General features: G+C 60.2%; 3 protein-coding genes across 5 annotated transcripts in view; 1 reads left to right on the top strand and 2 right to left on the bottom strand.

The window, feature by feature from the left end:
• Nucleotides 1-845: 845 nt before the first annotated feature.
• On the top strand, nucleotides 846-6,093 carry Cdt1 (chromatin licensing and DNA replication factor 1). 2 transcript variants are annotated; one of them, XM_074055476.1, is made up of 10 exons: nucleotides 846-1,111; nucleotides 1,671-1,946; nucleotides 2,027-2,154; nucleotides 2,672-2,869; nucleotides 2,957-3,102; nucleotides 3,277-3,377; nucleotides 3,818-4,006; nucleotides 4,294-4,446; nucleotides 4,529-4,730; nucleotides 5,347-6,093. In XM_074055476.1, exons 1-10 carry the CDS (start codon nucleotides 896-898, stop codon nucleotides 5,505-5,507), a joined length of 1,770 nt encoding a protein of 589 aa, XP_073911577.1. In that variant the 5' UTR covers nucleotides 846-895; the 3' UTR covers nucleotides 5,508-6,093. The 2 variants fall into 2 exon arrangements, with proteins under 2 accessions (XP_073911577.1, XP_073911576.1); XM_074055475.1 differs by having other exon boundaries at nucleotides 2,570-2,869.
• Nucleotides 6,094-6,267: 174 nt separating this feature from the next.
• Aprt (adenine phosphoribosyltransferase) lies at nucleotides 6,268-8,745 on the bottom strand. 2 transcript variants are annotated; one of them, XM_020173529.2, is made up of 5 exons: nucleotides 8,611-8,745; nucleotides 8,361-8,467; nucleotides 7,233-7,366; nucleotides 6,901-6,979; nucleotides 6,268-6,690 (listed from the first exon to the last, which is right to left on the bottom strand). In XM_020173529.2, exons 1-5 carry the CDS (start codon nucleotides 8,688-8,690, stop codon nucleotides 6,548-6,550), a joined length of 543 nt encoding a protein of 180 aa, XP_020029118.1. In that variant the 5' UTR covers nucleotides 8,691-8,745; the 3' UTR covers nucleotides 6,268-6,547. The 2 variants fall into 2 exon arrangements, with proteins under 2 accessions (XP_020029118.1, XP_073911578.1); XM_074055477.1 differs by having other exon boundaries at nucleotides 6,616-6,754.
• Nucleotides 8,746-9,450: 705 nt separating this feature from the next.
• Nucleotides 9,451-14,867, bottom strand: part of Galns (galactosamine (N-acetyl)-6-sulfatase) — a 30,508-nt gene continuing 25,091 nt past the window's right edge. The window contains exons 13-14 of the mRNA XM_020173551.2: nucleotides 12,025-12,142; nucleotides 9,451-10,256 (exon numbers count right to left, since the gene is read on the bottom strand). Coding sequence (XP_020029140.1) covers nucleotides 10,170-10,256; nucleotides 12,025-12,142 — 205 coding nt within the window. The 3' untranslated portion in view covers nucleotides 9,451-10,169. The remainder of the gene's footprint in view (nucleotides 10,257-12,024; nucleotides 12,143-14,867) is intronic.

Here is a 14,867-nt window from a genome sequence, read left to right as displayed (position 1 = left end):
CTGTGCTTGTTGCAGCCAGGTGGGGGGGGTGGGAAGCGCATCCCCCTCCTGGGTGGCCTCCCTAAATTTCTCACGCCCATGCAGGAGCAGTGCAGCACTGTGTGGTCAGGCTGGTGGGTTGGCAGGCAGAGGAGAAACGAAATGCTGGTCGTGTCTGCTCGGCGATTTGCAGGCCTGGAGGGGCCTCCTGGCCCCATCCCATCCTAGGCTTTTCTCTGCGGGACAGGGACTGGGACAACGATCACGCCGGGAGACGGATATTGACCCCTCCCTCGCTTGTGGTTAGGTCCAGCTGCCTTTGCGTCTGAGACCAGGTGTTTCTTCATTTGGCAAATGTGAAGCAGAGAGTTAGGGAGCCAGCAAGTTATTCCGAGGCAGCTCCCTTCCCCCGATGACAGCTATACCCGGCTCGGTGCCGGCCCGCTCGGTTCTGCCAGGTTCGGCCTGGCGCGCGGGACACGCGGCGCGGTGAGGCTCGAGTGGGCGCCGGGGCAACCTGGCACGCTCCTGCCGCGCACGCGCCTGGACTCTGGCGCGCTCCCGAGTGCAAATTACGCGCGGGAAGTGAGCGGCATACGTGTGACAGCGTGGACATGCGCGGAAACGACATCTAGGGCGCATGCGTAGTGGCCTCACAGCCGCGCGCCAATGCACGTGCGTCTTGTACGGCCCCCCCCCCCCCGCGTACTCGGCCCGATGGTGCAGCCGAAGCGGGGCGGTGCCGGGCGTTGGAGCGGCTGGGCGCAAGGCGCACACTAGTGCGCATGCGCCGATGCGTCCACGGTTTCCCCTCTCCGCGCTCCGCCCGATGGTACGGCCCGGACGGGGCGGAGCCGGCGCCGCGAAAACCCCGCGAAAACCGCGCGAAAACTGTGCGAGCGCGCCTTCCCGCGCCATGGCTCAGAGCCGTGTTACCGACTTTTTCGCGCGCCGTCGTCCAGGCCCCGCCGTGCCGCGGACCAAGACGGTCTGCCGCACCCCGAGCCCCGCCGGACTCACAGACCCCGTCCCCACCCCGGCCGGCAGCCGCAAGCGCGCCCGGCCGCCCGCCGCACCCGGGAGCGATCAGCCCGCGCCGCCCGCGCGCCGGAGGCTGCGGCTGCACGACGCGGTGAGGCGGGGACCGGGCGGGGTGGAAGGACCGAGGCCGGAGAGATTGAGGCTAGGGGGCAGGGAAGGAAGACGGGTTGAGGGAGAGAGAGGGGCAGCCCCCGGGGGAGGACACCCCTGCCGGTGGACGCAGAGGGGATCCGAGCCACCGCGAGTCCGCAACATCTGGAGCACGCAGGGTGCGCACGCGGGTCTCGGGGGACCTGCGGCGCCCGGTGCCCTGCAAGGAGTTGAGCCTTGTGGCTCCTGAGATGGGGAGGAGCCGCGGGAGGGTCCCAGCTAGGGCCTGACTGAGCTGGTGGCTGGGAAAGCCTGGCCTATCTTCAAAGCTAGGCCAGGGCTCAGTCCCGGAGGTTGCCGTAAGAATGAACCGGCTGAACAGGCAAGGTCGGCCGGCCCCTCTTGGCTGCTTCAGGGAAGACCTTGATGGGCAGGCACAACCCCAACATTCTGGCTCCTGATCCTGGGGTGTCCAGTTAGTTCACAGTCCAGTTCTGATTGTGCAAGCCAGCCCTATCCCTGTCCTGTCATGTGCTCACCCATGGTTTCCTTCCTGCTAGGATTCCTGTCCCAGTCTCCCAGCTGTCACCAGCACCCCTGCCACCAGCTCCCCAGCCGCCAGCTTCCCAGATGCCACCAGCTCCCCAGCCGCCACCAGCACCCCAGCTGCCACCAGTTCCCCAGATGCCACCAGCTCCCCAGCCGCCACCAGCACCCCAGCCACCAGCTCCCCAGCTGCCACCAGCACCCCCACTCTTCCCTCCTTGGGCAAGAGGATCAAGAAAGCCACTGTGTCAGCCAGTGCTCTGCCCCACCCCACACTCCAGCAGGACAAGGTGAGGAGGCTGGACCAGGGTCAGGCCATGGGAGGTGCTGTGGAGTGATTGCCTGACCTGACAGTGCTCTGTGTCCCCAGGTCCTGGCGAAGGACTCCATCTCTGAGTTCCGGTCCTGCCTGCAGCGGGCACGGGAGCTGGGGGCTCGGGTCCAGGCTCTGAGGGCCAGAGTCCAGGAGGAGGCTGAGGAACCTGCAGAGCAGCCATGGTGAGTCCTAAGTGGGTGGTCAGGTACCCTGGGGAGTATGAGCTGATGGCAGGCCTGGGGGGCTACTCCTTCCAGGGAGAGAGCTAGTGTGGCCAGCAGGATGCAAAGCCATATCACCCAGACAGGCCCCAGTTTGTGCTGCTTGCCAGCTCCACACCCAGGCCACCATCTGAAAGGGGGGGTGGTCAGTCCTGCCGTGGCAGGTTCTGAACAGCATGGCCAGCTTGTGGGTGTTGAATGTTGACTGTGCATCACTGCCCTGTCTTCTCCAGGCCTCAGAACTGAGGAAGCTGGGCCAGGCCACTGGGTGGGTGAGGCAGAGCTGGCGTGTGGACCAGACTTTTGTCTTCTCCCTAACTCTGGCTTCACAAGTGGGGAGGGGGCATTGGGAGGGTCTTGAAAATGGTGTGTGCAGTTCTGCAGCCCTGGCTGAGAGGTCCCGTGGCCCTGCGGCCTGCTGCTGGGTGCTGGAGGAGCATGGTCTGACGTGTCTGATGAGGCCCGTGCCTTCCAACAGTGGCGAGATGGTGCCTGCCTACCAGCGTTTCCATGCCCTGGCCCAGCCGGGGCCCCCGGGCCTCGTGCTGCCCTACAAGTACCAGGTGCTGGCTGAGATGTTCCGCAGCATGGACACCATCGTGGGCATGCTCCACAACCGCTCCGAGACTGTCACCTTTGCCAAGGTCAAGCAGGGTGTCCAGGACATGATGCGCAAGTGAGTGGCCTGCGGTGCGCTCGGCCTGTCCTCAGTGTCCCCTGTGGCCCTGCCTGCTTCCTTCTGACCCAGCCCCTCCTCATGTAGGCGCTTTGAGGAGCACAACGTGGGCCAGATCAAAACTGTGTATCCCATGTCCTACCGCTTCCGCCAGGAGCGCAATGTGCCCACTTTCAAGGACGGCACCAAGAGATCTGATTACCAGCTCACCATCGAGCCACTGCTGGACAAGGGTGAGTGCTGGACACCGGCCCCATGGCCTGGCCTCGGCCACACTCGCTCACCTTAGACTTGGGTTTCTGCACCTGAGACTCACACATTTTGAGGGTGGGCATGAGTTGGCCCCAGACCTGGACCTGGGTCATGGGCTGGGCAGGCCTGAGGGTCAGCTTGGACTCTCCCCGCAGACCCTGGTGGTGCTGTCCCCCAGCTCACGGCCTCGTGCCTCCTGCAGCGGCGGCAGGTCTTCAGCCAGAACCTGGTGCAGCGTGTCAAGGAGCACCACAAGGTGAGACTCAGCTGATCAAAGCCAGTGAGCAGGCTCAGTCCCTATCATAGGAAAAGTCGGCTTCACCTGAGGGCCAAGCCCCTCGTTCAGCACCAGCAGCTCTGTCTTAACCAGGCCCAGAGGACTGCGCCAACAGCAAGCATAGGGTTTGGGAGGTTTCTCTCAAGCCCCTTGCCACGCTGTCTCAGGAGGTGGGGAGGGATTGGCTGGACATCTGCTAGCACCTGCGGCACAGTGGGCTGGAGCTGGGCAAAGGCTTCTAGGAGCCCTGTAGTTGGGCTCTCAGGAGTAACCTCAGACCTGATGGAATTTAGTGAGTGCTGCCTGTGTACGTGGCAGGGTGCTTTCTTTTATTGGCCCGGTGCCTGGACACAGAAGGGTTAAATGGCTGTCCACCTGGAGTTAGTTGGGTAGCCCAACACCCATCCCATCCTCTGCAGGCCTTTCTAGCCTCCCTGAACCCCCCCATGGCAGTGCCCGAGGATCAGCTGACGCGCTGGCACCCGCGCTTCAATGTGGACCAAGTGCCTGATATTGAACCAGCCGAGCTTCCCCAGCCACCCACCACAGAGAAACTCACCACTGCCCAGGAGGTGCTGGCCCGTGCCCGCAGCCTCATGTCACCCAGGGTGAGGCTGGCTGCGCCCTGATTCGGCTCTTTGTCCTGGGGTTCCTGTCACCATCTGGCTCTGCCAAGGGCCCAGAGAGCTGATAGGATGTGCCCTGTGCCACCTGCCCTTCGTGGGGAACAGCCCAGGTCATCTGTGTATGTCTATTGGGAGGAGTGGAGAACCATAGGCCACCCAGTGTGCTGGGGGCCCCTGGGTGGGGGTCCAGGAAGAGCTGGGCTTCTCTGGCCTGGCTGCGCCACATTGCCTCTTGTGACTTCTCCCCTCTGACCTGTGCCCACCTGCAGATGGAGAAGGCCTTGAATCACTTGGCTCTGCACTCAGCTGAGCCCAGTAGCCCCAGGTCCCCCAGCCCAGCCTTGCCTGCCACCCCACCAGCCACCCCACCTGCTGCCTCTCCCCGAGCCCTGAAGGGCGTGTCCCAGGCGCTGCTGGAGCGGGTGAGTTCAGTGCTGGGTGGGAGCTGTGGTGACCTGTTGTTGCTGCTGCTGACCTCCCTGCTGCCCCCCAACACCTGTGCAGATCCGTGCCAAGGAGGCCCAGAAGCAGTTGGCACAGATGACACGGCGGCCTGAGCAGGAGCTGCGGCTGCAGCGGCTGGAGCGGCTGCCCGAGCTGGCACGGGTGCTGCGCAGTGTCTTTGTGGCTGAGCGCAAGCCTGCGCTCACCATGGAGGTGGCCTGCTCCAGGATGGTGGGCAGCTGCTGTGCCACCCTGAGCCTAGGTATGTGCAGGTTGAGGTGGGGTGCAGGGTGGATGTGACAGTGTCCACCAGAAGCTGGGCCCATCCGCCTGTTCCTGGCCAGGTGTGTCGGCTGTGGGTTGTTCCATTCCCCAGATGTGCATTGGTGCCAGCTGTGTGCACTGCTGTGTCAGGCACCGTTCATTCCTCATGGTTGGCTCCCCCAGCTTTTGTCCAACTCCCAGTCTCCCAGGTGACTTCCTTATGGCCTGGCCCTCTCAAAACTGTTGCCCTGAAGTCAGAGGTGTGACTTCTCAGCTGCCCAAGGCCCTGTGGGAGTGGCCACTCCTTCCAAGGACTGGTTACCAGGCTTCGAGCGCACAGGACTGCTGGTCCCAGAGCTGCATGGCCTCCCGCCTTCATAGGCTGGTGGCCTCTGGCCTGTTGCTTCCTGGGGGCACTGCCCAGGGACCCCAAGCCTGGGCCTTTGCTTGGAGCCAGTGCACACAGTAGGCATTCCGTATTTTTAGAAACGTGGTTCAGGATGGGTGTGGGGAAGGCTTGTTGGTGGGACTGAAGGCCCCAGCGTGGGGTGGCTAGGCTGGAGGGCCCAGATGCGTTATATGGTGGGACTCTGCTCACTGCCCACCCTCCGCAGGAGAGATGGAGAGGCACCTTCTGCTGCTGTCCGAGCTGCTGCCAGACTGGCTCAGCCTGCACCACATCCGCACTGACACCTACATCAAGCTGGACAAGGCCGCTGACCTGGCCGTCATCACTGAACGGCTCGCCCGCCAGGCCAGAGCTGAAGGGCTGTAAGCCAGCACCGGCCGTGTGGTGGGGTCCCCCATGTTCACTTCACCAACATGATGGATGCGCTGTGGGCCTCCCTCCCAGGTCTCCTGGGGTCCCAGGCCAGGCACAGGTGGTAGCCTGTGCAACCAGAGGGCCTTCTGCCCATGTGGGTGCATTGAGATTACGTTGGGCTCTGGGGCTTTGCTGCCCATGTGGAACTGGACATTGGCTGGCAGAATGATGTCCCCCTCCCCTCCCCCATGCCTGCAGCTTAGTCCTAGCACCTGTGTTCATATGGCAGAGGACACTGTGGTGTTCATCTGCAAGGCTTGTGGGGCCCCTCCACCGCAAGCTCTTCTTGGGGTCCTGTTGAAAGCCAGAGTCAACACTAACCCAAAGCTGCTGCACGCTGGCGCGACATTCCCCACTTTGTGTGTAGAAGCCTCTATTGCAAAAGAAACTCAACTGTGGACTTATGACCAGATTTGAGCACAATCATGAGGGTCTAAAAATTCACACTTTAAGTACTCTAAAGCCTGAGGGAAAAATGCTGGCATTTTATAAAGCTTGAGTTGCGTAAGATTCAAATAAAAGTTTGCCTTATGGGTCAGCATTAAGTTCATTTAAATGTTTGACCCTGCTGTTGTAGGAACTAGGTAAGCAAGGCCTCAGACCAGCACAGGTTACAAAAAGGAAAGATGTGAATGAACCCTGGGTTTGCAAATGGGCAATACTGGGCAGGGTCCTAGGGGACTGAGATAGATAGTGATGACAGGACAGGAGACAGTGTGTGGCAAAGCTCTTTACTCAAATCATAATTGCTGTCTGGTGACTGGGCCTGAAGCAGTGGGGGTGTCTGTGCTCCAGGCTTTGGCACTTCTAGAACCTGCAGGAAGGGCCCTGGTGGTGGACACTGGCACTGTCAGAACTCCTTAGCCAGAGAAATGACAAGACAATGTCAGAAGGGTGGCTAGTGGCCCCTGGAGGTCACTTAAGGCACTGGGGCTGAGCCATTGTCTGGTCCAGCTGGAGATACTGAGTGGGAGAAGGGCAACAGTCCCCAGTCACTCATACTGCAGAAGAGAAAAGAAGGGCACTGGCTCCAACTTCTCCCTGCCCTTCAGTGAGGTCAGTTCCACCAGACTCACACACTCCAGCACCTCGGCCCGCAGCTGGCTCAGCAGGTTACAGGCTGCACACATGGTTCCTGCAGATGGAGTGGGTGTGGGGTGAGGCCCCAGCTCTAACCTAAGCTGAAGAGACCCAGTGTTCTGGACGTGGGGAAAAGGAGAGGGGACAGCAATAAGGCTTTCCCTTTGTCACCAATAAGCTGTAAAGTGCACCCCTTCCCACCAAGCACCCAGGACAAGGTCTGGCCCTCTGGGACCGCTTGGTCTGCTCTGGGGGAAGCTCTTACCACCAGTGGCCAGCAGGTCATCTACAACCACCACCTTCTGCCCAGGCTCTAAGGCATCTTTCTGGATCTCCAGCTCAGCCTGTGCACAGGAAGTGGACACTGCAGCCTGGGAGCCTATATGGGTGACCACTCCCCTGCCCACCTGCTCCCTACCCCCCAACAATGTTTCCTGGCTGTGAGCCTGGCCCTGCATCTCAACCTGACTTCCCCATCTACTGTAACCACAGCTGCCTCACTTCAGGCCCCTGTGTAGCTCATGCTTCCGGACTTGGAGAACTGAAGGACACTGGCCAGGCCCTGCCCTCAGCTGGCCGTCCGTCCAGCTGGCTTACCTTCCCGTACTCCAGTGCATAGGAGGCAGACACAGTGGGGCCCGGTAGCTTCCCACGCTTCCGGATCAGCACACAGCCCACGCCCAGCTCCTGGGCCAGAGAGGGGCCGAACAGAAAACCCCTGGAGTCTAGGCCTGTGGTGGTGAGAGGGTTGTAGGGTGGCACAGCAGCATGGGGACAATCAGGACAGGCCAGGGGACAACTAGCTACCACTATGAAAGGGGCACCTAGTCCTGCTGGCTGCAGCTAAAAGGCCAGTGATACCCACCCCAGGACTACCGTTGTGCTGCAAGACTCCACCTCAGCCTTGGGGACACCTCCTGCCTTCATCACTGCTCAGGGCACCTCATCCACAAGACAGGCAGTAGCCAGCCTGGCCATCTCTTGAGGTGGACTGAGTTGTGATGGGGTCACTCAAGCGTACCCCAATTCCCGTGGTCAGCGGGGTTTCTGGAAAGAGGTGAAGAGGGGACCAGAGGGCGCTGTGACCTCCAAGGAATGCTGAGTCTCCCTCAGGACCATGAGCCAGGAAGGGTGGACTCTCAGCCCTTGGGACAGGGTCTGCCAGGCCCACCCTGTTCTCCCGGGGCTCTCTACTCAGGCCTTCCTCCCTCTGATTTGTGGCTGCCTCTCCTGGTGGGCACCCAAGGGTGTTTCAAGCCAAGTTTGTACAGAGGGAACGAGAGGAGGCCCCAGGACATTCAGGTCAGACGTTGTGGGGAGACAACAGGCCGCCGAGGCAGCCACGATCCAGGAGGTGCCGCCTATGCCGGCGGGGAGCCGAAAATCCGGTGGGGTGCCGCCCATGGCAGGAAGGCCTCCAGGCCCGGCCAGCCCGGACACGCCTAGCAGCGGGGACCGCGCCTTTCGCAAGCCTACCACGTGCGCCTTCCGGTACAGGGAGGCAGGTCTGGCCTTACAGCTCCCCGGCACGACCACCCCAAGCGCGGACCCCAAAGCCCACCCCACAGCACACAACCCTGCCTCACGGTGCCCCCTAACCTTCCGCCACCCCAGAGGAAGTAAAGGCTGGCCCTGGACACCAGGGCAGGGGTCAGAGGTCAGAGGCTGCCGGACAAGGGTCTGGAGACCCAGGGGAACAGGAAGGGGCCGCGTCCAGCCACTCGCCTGCAATGTAGTCGATCTTGCCGCCGTGCGTGGTCTTCAGGTGACGGGCCAGGAGGCGGATGGAGGCGCGGAAGGAGTCGGGGTCCTTCAGGAGGGGCGAGATGTCCCTGGGCAGAAGGACAGGCTGATGACCCGGAGCTGCCAGGTCGTGCGGCCCGCAGGACCCCCGAGCCGCCCACGCGCCCGCACCGGGAGCCGGCAGCGCGGTCAACGCTCTGCAGAGCCCCGCCGCCCCGCCCGGCGCCCGCACCTGAACAGCACGCCGGGGATGGGGAAGTCGGGGAAGCTGCGGATGCGCCGCGCCACCAGCTGCAGCTCGGGTTCCGCCATGGCCACATGAGATCGGTGGGGGAGGCCGGGGGCGGGGCCTGCGGGGCGGCAGTGCGGAGAGGCCGGGCGCGAGGGGCGGGGCCTCCGGGAGGCGGGGCCGGGACAGGGGCGGGGCCTCCGTGAGCCGCGGGCGGGGAGCGCGGAATTGCATCCTAGGTGTCATCAGTTCTTGAAACTGATGACAGGTTTGTTTTTTGTTTTTGGCTGTTGCTAAGCAAGCGTTCTGCCCCTTGAGCCACTCCGCCAGCCCTGTTTTTTGTTGAGGTGTTTTGAGACAGGGTCTCGTGAACTATTTGCCCCGGCTGGTTTCGAGCTGCGATCCTCCTGATCTCTGTTTCCTGAGTAGCTAGGATTACAGGCGGGAGCCACCGGGGCCCCGGCGCGCGGGTTCATTTCTTCACCACGGAACAGACACGTGCCAGCGGGACAAACGCACGTGCGTGGGCCCTTCCTTGGTCTAGGCTGCTCCCCACCAAGCTCGCTCCTGGCGAGCTGAGAAGCCCAGCTGGGCCTGAGAGGGGCTGCCCCGGGCTGGTCGTCTTGCCTGGATGGGGCTGGCATAGCCAGCCAGGAGGCCACCTTGAGGGTGCAGGCCCGTCTGTCTGCCTGCAGAGGAGTGTGATCCCCTCTCACCTTGGGGTGGGGACCAGCGTGGGAGTGCGGAGACCAGAGCCTTCCTTCCCACTGGCCAGGGATCGAGGAGCCCATCTGCCTGCCCAGCACAGTGCCCAGGCCTTTGTGAAAAACAGGACGACTGAGCTGAAATGCTTCCTGTTCCTTTATTCTATGCCTCTTTGCAATCTCTTGACTTTTACAGCTCAGCTTTGTATGCCAGCAATTGCACAGATATGAAAGCTCACCCACAAGACTTCAGGGAAGGGGTCTGGGACACTGGTGCTTAGACATGACAGGTGGCAGCTGCAGCAGATGGCCTGTGTGCTGGGCCAGTGGTGGAGAACCCAGGGCGCTGTCATGCTCCTGTCTCCATAGAGCAGCGACATCAGCTCCACCTGCCTGGATTCTGTCCCCTCCTGTTCCCAGCCCAGCAGGTGGAGCAGGAAGAGACAGAGGATGACAGGGAGGGCTGATGGAGGGTGGGGGCTCGGTCTCCACAGCACAGAATCACACCAAGGGTGAAACACACAGGAACATCAAGGAGGCAGTTCACCATGGCCTCCAGACCCTGGAATGGAGCACTGGGCGATGGGCAGGCCCAGAGTGGTCAGAACCACCTACTTCACAGCCAGCTTGGGCAGATCAAGAGTGCTGGGGCGTGGGCTCCAGGGCCAGGCTTCCTTCAGGCAGGTGTGGACTCCGGCATGTGTGGTCTTTGGGCCCTGCTGCTGCTTGCAGGTGCTGTCCCTCTGGGGGTGGGCAGGGCAGAGGGCAGCTGGAACTCTTCCAGTGTGGGGTACCAGGCCAGAGCCTTCCTACCCTGGGGCATGGAGATTCCGGGCCTGGCCTGGGTCCAAGCAGGTGCTAATGGGGCCATAAGCACTTGGTGGGAGTAGACTCTGGGGGTGTCAGACACTTCCCTAACTTTTCACAGCCTGGGGGCGCCCAGTTCTAGGAAAGGAAAGTTGAGAAAAGAACATGCCGTTATTACGGGCACCTCTGGTTTTGGCAACAGGAGTAGGTTCCGACACTGGTCTTGCTCAGGTTGGGACCCCCCACCCCCACCCCACTCCACCCCACCCGCTTGGCCAGTGTGGAGACAGGTCTGTCTCCATGCTCCAGGTAGAAGCTCATATCTAGCCAGGAATCACAGGAACTGGGTGCCTTTCCCACACAGCCTTGCTCTGCAGGAGAGTGGCTGGGGCGGGATGGGGCCAAAATTGGTGCATGACAAGGAAAGTGAGGATTGCCAGAACGGGGGCCAGCGAGGCGGAGGGCAGCCACTGGGTGGAGGAACACCTCTCAAGTGTCAGAAGCCAGCAGAGGACACCACACATCAAGGTGTCAGGGAAGAAAGGTGTCCTCCCCAGAGAGCTGGTAAGGGTGGCTCACACAGCCCCGTGTTCTAGGAGCCTCTACGGGAGCTGGGGCATAGACTCTACGGCAGACCGGCTGGGTGTGAGCAGGCTTTCCTGGAACCAGGAGGGGAGCCTCCTCGGGGAAACTGAGGGCAGCCTGGTTTGCCACGCTCCCGCCCAGGCCCCAAGGTCTGAGTTTTCCTGAGTCACACCCAGTGTCGAGTGTCATACTGACATTGCTCCTGGTTGGTTTCAGGGGCATCTGTCATCAGCATCTCTGCTGCTGTGGTCATGGGGGCCCTGCATGCGGTGTGGGAGTCAACAACCTGGGCAGGAGGAGTGGAGAAGGCTGTCCCAGTCCTTAACGGACAGAAGCTGCAGGGTGAGTCAGGATTTGGGGCGGGGTGTGGCCATGTGTCTGATGGCAGTGGGCAGGGCCCTCTTGTGCCGTAAAGGCCTCATAACAGAGATCTGGAGATGCCACAGCCCCTCACATCAGGGGGGCCTGGCACTCGGAGCAGAGCTGAAGGACAGGGAACGGGGAACAGTGACCCTCTCAGCTCTTGGAGGGCAGCCACTGTAGAGATTGGATGGTCCAGTTGATCCAGCACCAACGAGTGGCCTGTAAGCTGTGACAGTTCCCCCAGCATCCAGGAGATGGCAGCCAAGACCAGTCATGTGTACACACCTCCCTTGCCCACTGCCAGTCCTGAAGCTGACTGGTCACCTACATCTGTGGCCAGACATTGGCCACTCCCTGGAGATAAGCCTGTACTGCAGAGCAACTGCAGGTTTGAGGGATCTCTGGTAGGCACTCAGGCTCCTGGGGCTTCAGAAACCTTAAGGGTCCTGAGAAAGGGACCTCCCTGCTCTGCCCTGGTCAGTAAGAGGCCAGACCACCAGCAGCACAGTGTCCTTTGAAGGAAGGGTCCTGAGAGTCTTCCCATGGTGACAGGAGGCACCAGTCACAGGGCAGTGATGAGGCCACCCTCTTGGGCCCCTGCTAATCAGGTCTCCTTAGACAAGCAGTCTGCCCAGCCTAGTCATGAATGACCCCTAAGTAAGGCAGCTGCCTCCCCTGGTCTGGACAAGGCCCCTAATTGTCCTCGTGGCTAGGAGTGTACTCCTGATGTTCCAATGCAGTCCTGGGTGAGGTCCTCCCACTGCACCTCCTCGTCTCCCACCTACATCACCCAGAACCACCACTCTCTCTCCTCAGTGGCCATAGACCCTGGCCAGGCCAACTCCACACAAGTGGGCTTCCAGGGAGCTGAGGTGTCCTTGAAACAACAGAGCCGGCATCTAGCATGGGCAGTGGTATCCCAGGCATAATGACAAGCCTAGCACACACAGACACCTACCATGACGGCCTGGTTACACACATTGAGCTGAGGCTGTCCAGGGACCAAGGCCTTCCGGTGCTGCTGGACAATCCAGGTGGTCCTGCTGAGGACATCTTGGTACTCTGCACTGACAAAGCTAGAGACAAGGAGGCTCTGATCATGAGGCTGCTATGTCTGGGACCAGTGAGCTCCTGGCTCCCAGCAGGCAATGCAGGAGGCCCATAGACATTCTAGAATGGGGAGGGACAGGAAGGAGCCAGGCCTGGAAAGCCTGAGGCTCTACACCGGTCATGGGATGGGGGCAGCCTGAGGACAGCTGCCTGCACAGGAACTATGAGGTTCTGTCTGCTGGACGAGGCCTCCCTAGACAGTCTGCATTGTGAGTCCCTCTCTGGCCCCAGACTTAGGGACAGGGAAGACCAGGCTCCAGGTTCCTAAGCCCTGGCAGGAAATCTGTGAGCAGAGAACCTTGCTTAGTTCAGCATGGTTGCAGGGGAAAATGATGGTAACCAGAGTCCTGGCTGGGTCCTAAGGACTGAGACCTCCTTATGGGGACCCCACAGCACTCAGTACTGCTTAAATAGAACATACAAGGGTTGTAGCTCAAATGCTAGAGCACCTGCTTCATAAGCATGAAGCTGTAAGTTAAAACCTCAGTACCATAAAAAACAAAACAAAGCAAAATACAAAACCTTTTTTTTTTTTTTGGTGGTACCAGAGTTTTAACTCAGAGCTTTATGCTTGCCAGGCAGGCGCTCTATCACCTGAGCCATATCCCCCAGCCTTTTTGCTTTAGCTGTCTTTTGAACAGTGTCTCAAGTTTTTGCCCAGGCGAGTCTGGACCATGAGCTCTGCCTCCTGGTAGCTAGGATTATAGGTGTGAGCCACCAGGCCTGGCCGACATACTTTTTCATTACAAAAGTGAGTCATCCATTATTTAAAAAAAAAAAAAAGTTGAAAAATGGTGGAGAAACAGCATCTATGGCCTTATATTCCAGTCTGGGCATTTTCACAATTTGATTTCTGTCATCTAAGAAAACATGTTTAAAAAAGGCTCCACAATGCACCATGATATCAGCAGAATGGTGCCAGTGTCACCATGCTGTAGGGACATCTTTGGAACTGAGTCTTCTGGCCACTTTAAATCATGCCATAGCCACCAACACACACAGCAAGATGCTGGACATCACATGTCCTCTGAGAGATATAAATGGAAACCCTGGCCCAGCCACATCCCACAGAGACGAGCCTGCCCCTGCCTAGCACGGACAGGAGGAGCCTGGGGCTGCCACTCGGGAGGGCAGCTGGCGGCACCCGGAAGGTTAAACTGGGTCTCCCTTCCAGCAGGCATGCTGCAGCTGTCTGTGGGACCCCAGGACAGTGCAGCTGAGCAGGAAGCAAACTGCACTCTCTGCAGCACAGTGCGTGCTCAGCAGTGCAACACAGTACTGCTGCTGCCCTGCAGTGGGGTGACAAGGCACACAGTTGGACTGCAAAGGGCACTGGTTCAGGCTGTGGTCACCTCCTGGGCATTTTGCCAGCACAGGCTTGGACACACATCAGGCAGAGAGACCTGCACTGCAGGGAAGAAATACTCAGGCCTCCTGGGGTCTAGGGATGGGCTTTCAGGGGCCGTGCCCAGTACGCCATTGGCCACCCAGCCTGCCAATGCAGGCTGTGCATTTCCATCTGCTCCTTACATCCTCTGTGTGTGTCTCAGTCATCCCAACCATGAAGAAGGGCCTGGAGGCCCTTTGAGGACAGCTGCAGTTGCTTCTAACCACTGGGTCTGGGGACAGCCCCGCCCCATGGCCAGGCCAGTCCAAACCCAGTAGCCAGCTGGAAATGAAGCTCACATGCCCTGCACTCCAGTTATGGCCAGGCCGATGCCTCACCAGACTAAGGTGGCTTTGGCACCAGAGCTTTCCTTCTCCACAGTGGAGTTTCTCAGGCATGGTGCAGGGGACCACAGGACGGGTTATAGCAGGTCTGGGCTTCAGAGGCTGGGCATCCCTGCACAGCATCATCCCAACCGTGTTTGTGGTTGCTGGCCTGTGCGTCACACATGGCCCCCAGACCAGTCTCTGCACAGCTGCTGGCCACCTGGTCTCATGGTCTGTTTTTAATCCAAAGGCAGGTCTCAGGTGTGTTTGTGTCTTGGCAGATTCTGTGGCCGATTACCATCACTTTGCAGAAAGCCTCCATATCAAGCCTCAGCGTGCCTGAGAAGCAGCAGGTGGTGAGGCCATCACAGGCATCCACCCTTTATGGCGGAGGCTCGTGAAGGATTCACCTCCTGCTCTCCTATGACCCGCCCTGAGGAAGAGGCATCTTTAGGGCAGGGCCCAGCAGTGGCTGCGGGGGTGGAAGAGAGTGTCTCTCTCCGGATCCGACTGGAGGGCTCTCTGGTGGAAATGAGCAGGTGTGGGGAAGGTCTTGAGATGACTCTCCTGGGCACCCAAACTAGGTGAAGCTGGATACAGGTGGGAGAACATACGGTCTCAACGGTGCTGGTGCACCTGGGGGTGGCTCACTCTAACCCTCCAGCAGTCAGCTCACTGTGGAGGTGGTTTTGCAGGACATCTGGGGGTCTCACAGGCTGTTTCCTTCCAGCCAACCCACCATTTGTTTTTGAGGCAGGGGCTTGCTATGTAGCCCTGGCTAGACTTGAATTGGATTACAGGCATGTACTACCAGACCTGGTGGACCCTGTTTTGATCTCCAGCTCTAACGCCACCAGCCCATAGCTCCAGACTTTGGCTTGTGATGACCCTTGAGTGGGTCTCAGGAGCCTTGAGGAGCTGCAGCTCCTGCCTGTGACTATTCTGCGGGTGATGGAGAGCTCAACACAACAGACGTGT

This window comes from Castor canadensis, chromosome 15 (genome assembly GCF_047511655.1).
Source record: "Castor canadensis chromosome 15, mCasCan1.hap1v2, whole genome shotgun sequence".
Lineage (NCBI taxonomy): Eukaryota > Metazoa > Chordata > Mammalia > Rodentia > Castoridae > Castor > Castor canadensis.
Note: the sequence above shows the minus strand (reverse complement) of the source record. Positions and strands in the feature narration are given on the sequence as shown.

Coding starts and splice junctions, on each gene's coding strand:
- Cdt1 (XM_074055475.1), top strand. CDS start 896: ATGGCTCAGAGCCGTGTTACCGACTTTTTCGCGCGCCGTCGTCCAGGC. Junction 2,870..2,956: donor GTCCAGGACATGATGCGCAA/GTGAGTGGCCTG, acceptor CTCCTCATGTAG/GCGCTTTGAGGAGCACAACG. Junction 4,447..4,528: donor CCCAGGCGCTGCTGGAGCGG/GTGAGTTCAGTG, acceptor ACACCTGTGCAG/ATCCGTGCCAAGGAGGCCCA.
- Aprt (XM_020173529.2), bottom strand. CDS start 8,690: ATGGCGGAACCCGAGCTGCAGCTGGTGGCGCGGCGCATCCGCAGCTTC. Junction 8,468..8,610: donor ATCCCCGGCGTGCTGTTCAG/GTGCGGGCGCCG, acceptor CCTTCTGCCCAG/GGACATCTCGCCCCTCCTGA. Junction 6,980..7,232: donor ATGCACTGGAGTACGGGAAG/GTAAGCCAGCTG, acceptor TCCTGTGCACAG/GCTGAGCTGGAGATCCAGAA.